Below are 10,133 nucleotides of genomic sequence, written 5' to 3' on the forward strand. Positions count from 1 at the left end.
GCCAAGTGCGGGCCAACTGTGATGTCAGTTTTGTAGCTCCAGAAGTAACAGCACCAAAGCTAACGAAATGAATTTCACATCTGTTCAAAAGGCCATTGCTGAGAAGAGACTTGCAATCACTCCTAAGGGGTGTTGGAAGTAAAATGACTAATTGTAAATGAAGGGCCTCATATCCAATTACCGAACTTTCAAAGAGTTTTAACGTAGTAATTAGAATCAACGACAAATAAGTGTCATCACTTCAGGCTTCACAGGTCAAGCTTTGACTCATTAGAAAGAAAAAAAAACAAGCCAACTGCATGTGTGTCTGCTTTGTTTTGTCAGTGTAGTTCTGTCTTTGCATCTGTTTCTTTCAGTCATCCTTGAACCTGTCTGGCGTCATAATATCTACAACTGTGGGTAAAACTAACAAAACATCCACCTACAAAAGGTCAAGACTAACTGGTAACACAAGGCAGAGCAAAAGCTGCATGTCTTACCCATCTTCCCCAACTTAAATTTGCCTTTTTTAATTTTTTTTAAATAATCTCCTTGCTCAAGACACACCATGTACGTTCCCTGTGAGCAATGTCTTATGGGACTTTGCATAATATGCATCTCAGGCATGCCAGATACTGTACACATTTATCATTTCAGAATCAGAATTCACTTTATTGGCCTGGTACATTAATGTGTACCAGGAATTTGTTTAAAAGTACTGGTGCAACATACAAGGACAACACAGAACACAAATGATAAGTAGAAGAAGGTAAAGTATAAAATGATAAAATATGATGCAGCATATTGGGGCAGTGCAAAAAAATAAAGAAATAGTAGGATAAAAATAGTACAGGCAGTCTAGTGTGCAAGCATGCATACAGTAGATACTGAATATAAATTCAGACTTGATTAGTCAGAATAACTGCACATGGAAAAAGTGGTTTAGGTGACATGTTGTTTTACTGTAGTTTTCACTGCAAATGCAGAAAGAAAAGCTAGCAGAAGTCCCAAAGAAGAATCTTTTCGACTTAGTTACTTATAGAAGAGTAACTAGTAAGTAATAATGTATATATAGTGAGCTTTAACGTTATTTATAAACACTTGGAATATCAGCGCTTATATCATGCACTACACTACAGATATTCTTTACTCTATAAATACACAGGGGCATAGCGGCATGTATTTCTCTCCAAGACCCATGACCTGGTCACTGTCTCTGTGAGGGTGTACATGTGCTTTGGGATCACATGATTTTCTCCAGTATTCCTAAACTATGTATGTGAAGTTAACTGATGACTCAAAAATCAACTTGGAGTTTGTGTGCACAAGTGTGATGCTCCATCTATGGTAGGCACCAGTTCTTTGTGACTCCAAAACTTACAAAGAAGGTTTCTAAAATTGACGGATTACAAAACCATCCCTTCATCCATATCCAACTCACTTAATTCAGTTCAGGGTTACCAGTGCCAGTGTCTAACCAGGCAACATTGGGTGCAGCATACCACTATAAGGCCAAATGCGAGTATATGAGTAACAGGCCAGTTGTGTGCTTATCACGTGTTTTAGGATGTGAGAGGAAAGTGGAAATAAATGAATAAAAACCCAGGTTGTGCTCAAGGCAACATGTGAACTGACGAAACCAGAGCTAACCATTACACAACCTTAACACTACAAATGCAAAAGGCTACAGTATTACACCATCTCTTAGTGTGACCCATTTTAAATCACCAAAGTGGGGTAATTTTGGCATGATAATCCTTATTCCATAAATTAATAAGTTACTTTAAAAGTTACTGTAGATAGATAGATAGATAGATAGATAGATAGATAGATACTTTATTAATCCCAAGGGGAAATTCACATAATCCAGTATTGTTCTTTACTTACCTTCCCCCATCATATAATATTCTGCAGAGCTACTACATTCACCGAGTTCTTACCAAAGTGTAGATTTTACCCTGTATATGTGCTTTACACTTATTCAAGGTTTAATGTGTATTTCTTTCTATTTAATTAGTTGTAGATCAGTAATTTTACTTTACTTTCTTCAGTTTTTTAAAATGTGGAGGTACATTAAACCTCTTAAAAAGTTGGGAAATCGGTTTTATAATTTCAGCACAAGACACTAAAACAGCATATTGTTTGTCATTTTCTCCAAAAGCAAGAAAAACTGAATGTTAAAAAAAATGTGAAAATCAAAACATAATGTTGTACATGTTTTCATTTTTGTGCACATGTCCTAAATGTTAATTTCAGTCATTTTAATATTACTTTACATTTAAGGAATCAAAACAAATGCAAGAATGTACTGCAATTTTTGATCTTGCTCAAAAAAAGAGCTTCTTATTTTAGGATTTTAAAATATAATTGTTTGTGCATCTAAATCTATACAGTTTATTAATTTATTATCTCAATATATGCAAAAACATAGACTATACCAGCATTAAGAGGTTCAAAGCAGGACCCACCTTAGATAGGTTAACAGCCCATCAGAGAACACAATTCCACACTAATAAAAGGGTTAATTTATAGTACCTATCAACCTAACAATTACATCTTTTGGACTTCAGAGCTCACCAGAGCAGCCATAGGAAACAATGAAACAATTCTATATACAGGTAATAAATGTACACTGGATTTGTGAAGGCAAAAGTATCAGTTACAGTGGAATCATGGCATACAATTCATGCAGTTTCTTTAGGAACTTTTTTATTTGTTGTTGATGAGGCTGTACTGCTTTGGAGCTGCAGAGCCCTGGGTTCAAATCTTAAAGCTGATTATGTCTGTGTGAGTTTCTATCTTGGCATTACAGTTATCCAGATATGTCCAGGATAAGATAATTGACAACTCTTGGCCCCATATGTATGAGTGTACCCATTGATGGGTTGGTATCCCATCCAAGGTTACAGCTTGACTTTGTTTCGACATCTGAAAGCAGCGACCTGGAGTGAGTAGATTTAATAATAAGTAGCATGGCTTATCAAACTTAATAACTGATTAAAAGAAATCATATTGTTTGTCATTTGTGAGGCCACATATTTGGTTCACACAAAAATTGTGGGTACACAATGTACTTTTTAAAAATGTGAAGTTCTGAGACATGCCTCAATGGTTACAAGAAGCTAGTCTGCAAAAGCCCATTAACATGCCATACCATGTCATGCCATTTTGTAAGCCCAATTAATCCTGAGCAAGGCCATGGGGCAACACTGAAGTGGCGCCAGTGGTTGTGAGATGTGTTCTAGTTTGTCACCCTGCGATGGACTACTAACATTTTAAATGTATCTGTTAAAACAATTTAACCATTTCGAAGAAAACTATTATTTGATACAAGCATCTTCAATATTGTACGTTTGTGTTCAAAAACACCTTTTTAGCCAGGAGCCAGCTATTAAATATTTCATTTAACTAGGTGTGTCATGGATGTCCGGGGCCCTTGCCCGGCCAGGACATCTCTTCCTTGGAAGGACCAGGGATTAAAAAGTGTGGATAGAGCATTATCTCCCCTGAAACACCAGATGGCAGCCCCCCAGGTGGCAGCAGTTCCTCTGACTCCCACAGGGCCTCATGGTAGATGGAGTTGGATGCAGCCCTGTTGGCATCCGGGGGTGCCGCCAGGGGGCACTGCAGCTGTACCTGAGCCCATGTGGGCAATTCTTCAACCACACCAGAAGTACTGCCAGAAGTGGGGCAACGAGCACCTGCAGCACTTCCAAGTGCCTTATATAAGAGGCCAGCTGACATCACTCTGTGAGCCAGAGTCAGGAGACATGGCTTGCCGAGAAGGAGAATAAGAAAGAGAAGAAAGAAAGGAATTGATTTATTGTGTGCTGTGCTAGGGACTGTGTGTTGTACTTGTGGGAACGGGAAGGCTTTGCCCACAAATAAAGAAACAAAATAAAAAAACACTTGTGCTTTTATAAGTGTGCCTCCTGTGTCGGTCTGTGTTGGGTTGAGTGGCTGGCTCGCCCCTTGTAGTTGTCATAGATGACATTTTGATACTCTCTTTCTTATGGAACAAACTAGATTAGTCAAATTTGTGATCATTTTTGTATCAGTACCCATTCCTTCATTTTTTTTCTCTCTCAACACCGACTTTAGTTACTTTAATAAGAATTTGCAAAGGCTCAACTAGTATCAAACAAGTTACTGTATTTTACTTAACACCACTTTTCTAACTGCTACCCGGCTATGAAAAAAGACCCAAATTTTAGCAAGCAAGTAAACTAAAATGAAACTGAGAAAATCAAAAGATTTACTGACTCTTACGTACTGCATAAAAAGTTGAGAATGCATTGTGCATGCTCATAACTTTTACAGATAAGTCAAACCAGCACCATTCAACTTTTATCAGATTTCTGACAGAGCACTGATATGGACAGTACATGACATATAGATCTAAGAGACAATGACATAATCATTAACATCCAAATCAGTCTTATATTAAAAAAATAAACAGCAAAAACTTGCACCTACTACAGCACTGCTAAACCACAATGTGTACACCCGATCCAAATACAATCACCCATCCATTTATTTTTTTAATCAGATTATCTAGGGTTTGGGGTACTGGAATCCATGCCAGTCCATTACAACCAACTCTTGCACGTTCACTTTAGAGTCTTCAATTAACTGAAGGTGTATCTCTTTTGGATATGAGACAACATAGAAAATTTTACACACACCACGCTCAGTGGGATTGGAACTGAAAATCTGGACAACTACGACTGTGATGTTGCAGCTATTTGTGTTTAACAATCAGTTAACGTGTAAACGTGTGGTGCCTTTAAAGATGAAAATAAAATATTTCCCAAGCGCAGTATACATTTGCGCATCCTTACAGCGAGTAGGTTAAGTAGCCTGCCCAGTCGGGGTTACGAGGTGAGGCTGGTAAGTTGGTTAAACATACAGCCTTAAAGATTGAAGCTCACAGACCAATCACAATGCCTGCCGACACTGTATCCACTTACTGTAAGCCACACACATACAGTACAAGTATGTCTCCGGGGGAGTTTTTTTTAATTCTTTCTCACATATGCGTTATTGTGAAATAGGCGCTCTCCGAGTGCCTGTGCGACGACTTCAAGGAATGGATCAAGTGGCCTTCGGTCTCTCATTGCTCTGACTTCTCTGCGATCAGTAGGCACATTTATGGATGATGTAACATACTCTATTCTTCCGTGACAAGTGCATGCTGAACAACTGCAGGAAAAAAACTTTTACTTTGAAACCACAAGGAAACGCCACTAAAAGATAATTCCCAGGCGTTCGTGCCGGGACTTGCTCTTTCCCACCTTGATAAAAAACCTGTTGCCACTAGAAGGCGATAAGTAATTATAAATGCGTGCAACAGAGACGGGGCCAACATAAGGTTTGCATACTAACCCACGTACAAGACACGCAATAAGCGTGCGCGGGCATTCCGAATTCACGGGCGCCGTAGCAGAGGGGAGAGTGGGTGTGTGTGTGGCACCTGGGCGCGGAGCGAACAGCTAGTAGAGGCGCCCTCTCAGCGACACCTGCGCGGCACTGTGGGCCGTCCGGAATACCTGGGAAGTCTCAGAGCCCGACCCTGACAGGAGGAGGAGGAGGAGGACTGACAGAAAACGTGGAAAGTTTCGTGCGTGACACTCAAAACCACAGTGCTTGGAAAATGAGTGAAAAGTTAATAAAAAAAAAAAAGTTAAAATGAAAAAGGTCGAGTCGGTCGGTGCGCGTGCTCGGCAACTCTTAACACACGTGCCCACTTACCTGGATCTGAACTCCCTTCCGTGGCAACCGGCTCGCTTGTTTCCTTGCCTGCCTTCTTATTTCCCTTTTTTCTACCTTGTCCCTTGGGCTTTTTTATATCCGACATTGTCAACGTTTGTCCTGCTATTTTTTCTCTTGATTCACCGTGAATAAAGTGAAAAAATGCGGAGACGGATTTCTTCGGATTTTTTTGGGAGGGGGTTGAAAAACAAGAAACGAAAGTCACTCCGTGCGAACTCCAGCAGTGAAGTCCTTCTTTTACTTTCGTAGTTAAAAGTTCAGCTGGACTGCCTTTGAAGTCTCCCAGGTCACTCCAATGAAATATCCTTGATGACTCCCTGCTGACTCTCAACCTGTTCTTTAAACTTAAAAACCATGCACGATGCCCGTCCCACTGGGTGGAGAGTTTGCTGAAACATAAGAGAGTATTTCGGAGGTATACCACATGACCGCGACACTGGTTTTAAAAAAAAAAAAAAAGTCGAGAGAGAAAAATGAAATACTTCTGTTTAAGAGGTTTTAGCAAAGATTACATCTAAACATTAATAGAAATGAATGAATAGTAAATGAGCCATCCATGTGCGCTAACTAGATTTTCACTCTTCGTCTTCAAGGTCTCCACCGTTTCTGGAGTGCAGAGGGTCTTGGTTTAGTACGTATTTTATGGGTTCAGTATCATTTCATGTCTCCCATAAGGTGGACTAAGGGGCGTCACAAGGGGGTTTCGAGTTCCGAAACAGTTGCAAGACGTGTGATGTAATGCCCTGTTAGTCATGAACTGTTAACAGATTCTTATAACATTAACTGTAAAAACAGCATCTTTTAATGAATTACATTATGCTATTGACATTACTTTCCTCCTCGTTATTGTAAAGTTTAGAATGTTTTGTTTTTCTTCTGATTGTAGAATCTATGGATATAACCTAGTGCAGGTGTGACTGCAACACATTATTCAGTTCTGTACTTCAAGTGTTAATAATTTTTGGAGTAAAACGAATCCAGTAAAAAGAAAACTTTAGAATTTTAGATTAGTTAGCCATTTGCCAAACTAGCTGCTGTCCATGATCTGAATAGCAAGTCATCTCTTAACAGTTATGTTATTGATTCCACGACTGGACTAACCGTTCAAATTTAAATGTTTTAATGTAATTGATATGGCTTAAGAATGAGGATGCTGCCTTCCATATAACTGATATGAAGAAAACCAACCAACCAATGTTAAAGCTTTAAGCGTTTGAACATATGTGTTACTGGAATCCTCTACTCCTTGACAGCCCTGAATTGGAGTGAGTGTTTTTGAAAATGATAAATGCATATAATATAAGCATAACCTACCTGTGTCAACCAAACGCAATCACATTTCTATAGGCCCCAGTATTGAAAGATGTAAGCAGAGTGGGCTGTAACTTGGATTCCAGGAGATGTGAGCTAAGAAGTGTGGTGGCTTGCTGGTAAATTCGGAAGTGAAAACCTGTGGAAAGAACTTTTGTATTTTGTACTTAACCGTTCAGTGACACACAAGCAAGTGTGCTTTTTATTGCTGCATTCCATTTAATATTGTTTTGGGGTCACATTATTAATTCCTTATCAACTCAATGCTCCCAACTAAGTACACTAAGTTTATAGCTAAAGCCACCTTTAAAAGAAACTGTTTTCCCTAACATTACTTGTAACTTACAGATTTGGGAAACTGGTTAATTTTTTAAGTGTCTTCACTTCATTTTAATGTATATCCTAACATTTCTGTGATCTTTTATTTTCCATTATGTAATCTCTGACAAAAAATATTAAAACACTTTCATAAAACACTTTTACTGTGAATATTGTAGAATGGGCTGATAAGGCTGCTGTTTGATTTTTATATTACATTGTTTAACACATGCTGTGTTACTTTTATCCAAATATTATGCTGGAATAAATTATCCATAATTACTTGAAACATTTGGGGCCATAACTTGCATCATTCATACTCTATCACAGTATCTTTGAAACAAACCGTGCAAATAGCCGTTATTTCTACAGTGACCACCATCCCAATGTTATTCACAACTATATACAGCAGGTAAAGTATGTAAAGTATACCTATATATTACACATTTTCATTTATTTAGCATATATGAAGATGCAGACATCCAACTAAATCTACAAGGCCAATTTCAATTAAACTTTTGTGGCATATAGAACATATGCTGAAACCAACAGAAAACTTCTTACTTTAAATCTAACTGTTCTTAGCTCGACTCCAAAAAAACTCTTAGTTTCATATCATTTAAAACTCTCTGAAGAATAAACTAATTCTCATAAAGACACATAACTTTGGTGATGGGCACATTCATTCTTCACCTGCTAACAGTGTGTTTTCATTTTTGTCCCGAGTTCAACTCCCAATGAGGTGTACCTGAAAGAAGCAACATTTGCCAATTGTTTAATATGCATATTTTATCTTATGTCAAAATATTTAGAAATAGTTGTTACCCTTTCCCATTAATAGTAGTACTAGGGTGTTGTACCGTGTTAGCCATTATGAACGTAGTGAAAAGTCAAGCAAAATGACACCTTTTATTGGCTAACTAAAAAGACTACAATATGCAAGCTTTCGAGGCAACTCAGGCCCCTTCTTCAGGCAAGATTTGGGCCTGAGTTGCCTCGAGAGCTTGCATATTGTAATCTTTTTAGTTAGCCAATAAAAGGTGTCATTTTGCTTGATTTTTCACTCCATTAATAGTACATATTCTTGTAATCCTATCACATTTTAAGCATTGTTTTATCAAAGGACAAGCTAAGTGAGGGCTGTAATGAAAGGAATTAAGTAGATAAAGCATTAGTTGTAATAGTTTTACTTATAAAAGATACATGGCATAAGACTAGTATGTCTAATATTCAGAAAGCTCTCAAGAGTCTACTGTAATAAGTAATGTGGAGTCACTGTTCCATTATTAGCGATGATTGAGGCAGGTGTAGTATTGTGAAGATGATGTCCTTTACAAGTACAGTTAAGCATTGCATTCATAACACCTGTTTGCAATGAACTCTTAAAGAAAAAAGGGGTATTGTGAGGTTTATGAATACACCACCAAGGAACAGTGTAATTTATCTAGCCATATGCAATGTATTATATTCACTCAGGAGTCTCTGATCAGTACCCAATAAACTCAATAAGGAAGTATTTCTTAAATATAAATTACAACTTACCTGCTGTTATGCATGTACACCTGGGGATCATCTTCCTGGGTCTGCTGACATAAGTGATACCACTCTAGAACGAGAGAGGGCGCTCACTCTGTCTCTTCTTTTCTACCCACAGCTCCAAGAAGCCAGTGAGTGAAAGGCAGGGCTCTATAAGACCAAACGTTCCCCAGAGGATAGTGTCTGATATTGGACCCAGAAATCAACTTGGAGCAAGGTCCATCATGTTGTCCAAACCTCCCTAAATCAAGGAGCATTTTGTTCGGTGGGCTTTTTTTGTTGGTGCCATTACACACAGTTTTTGTTTTACTTTGCTTTATTAAATGGGGACACCCAGCTGGTGCCCCAACATTTCGAAGTGACTCATGCAATTCTGACTTTCAGTCACACTATAAGCATTTCATTTAGACATGTAAACATGGGCCATTCTATAAACTAAACAAAGTTTTAAAAAAATTGAAAGGAAATTTGATATACCAAGAATTGTCATAATTATCATTGTTACAAGGAGGTTTGTTATGTTAATAATGTCTTAAGATGAAAAATTAGAAAATCTGATAATACAATAATTTGACCCTAAGGATTCATGTGTTCCTGATTACACAACAACAATAGTATGAGATATACTACAATAGCTAAAAATTATTGCCATGAATATTTTATTGAAAAAACTGACAAAATGATTTAGCCAACATGAATTTCTTTGCAACGTTAAGGAAAAGTAACTCATTGGCAAAAAAAAAAAAGATTCTAGGCCATTATTACTGCAATTACTGAATATAAACAGCCACCAACTAGTATAACACATACAAAAAATAATATATCACTCTTAATTCAATGTGTATGAAAGTTGCAGTTTAGTTGGTGATGGATACAGAATCAATATCATTCACTCCATTCAGAAGTTCAAAGCACCTAAGTTCTAGTGACTGTGGTGGCCAATGCTTTAAGGTAAAGTAACCCTCATGTGCCAGGATCTATTACAGGAGGTCAGTAGCCATATGGCATTCAGCATTAATCTACTGAAGTATAAAATCTGCACATGGGTACACTGCTGCTAAGAAGGGATACACATACATGATCAACAGCCAATTTCAGATACTCCGTGACATTCAGATCTCTCATAGGATTCAATGTGTGACACAAAACTATACTCAATGTTTCCAATCCCATCTTGCACTGTAATCATTTAACAGGATGGACCTATGGACTTGTGT

General features: G+C 37.9%; 1 protein-coding gene across 1 annotated transcript in view; it reads right to left on the reverse strand.

The window, feature by feature from the left end:
• nrg1 (neuregulin 1) overlaps positions 1–6,433 on the reverse strand; it is a 172,680-nt gene extending 166,247 nt beyond the window's left edge. The window contains exon 1 of the mRNA XM_039758776.1: positions 5,731–6,433. Coding sequence (XP_039614710.1) covers positions 5,731–5,836 — 106 coding nt within the window. The 5' untranslated portion in view covers positions 5,837–6,433. The remainder of the gene's footprint in view (positions 1–5,730) is intronic.
• Between the last annotated feature and the right edge of the window lie 3,700 nt (positions 6,434–10,133).

This window comes from Polypterus senegalus, chromosome 7 (genome assembly GCF_016835505.1).
Source record: "Polypterus senegalus isolate Bchr_013 chromosome 7, ASM1683550v1, whole genome shotgun sequence".
NCBI classification, from domain to species: Eukaryota; Metazoa; Chordata; class Cladistia; order Polypteriformes; family Polypteridae; genus Polypterus; species Polypterus senegalus.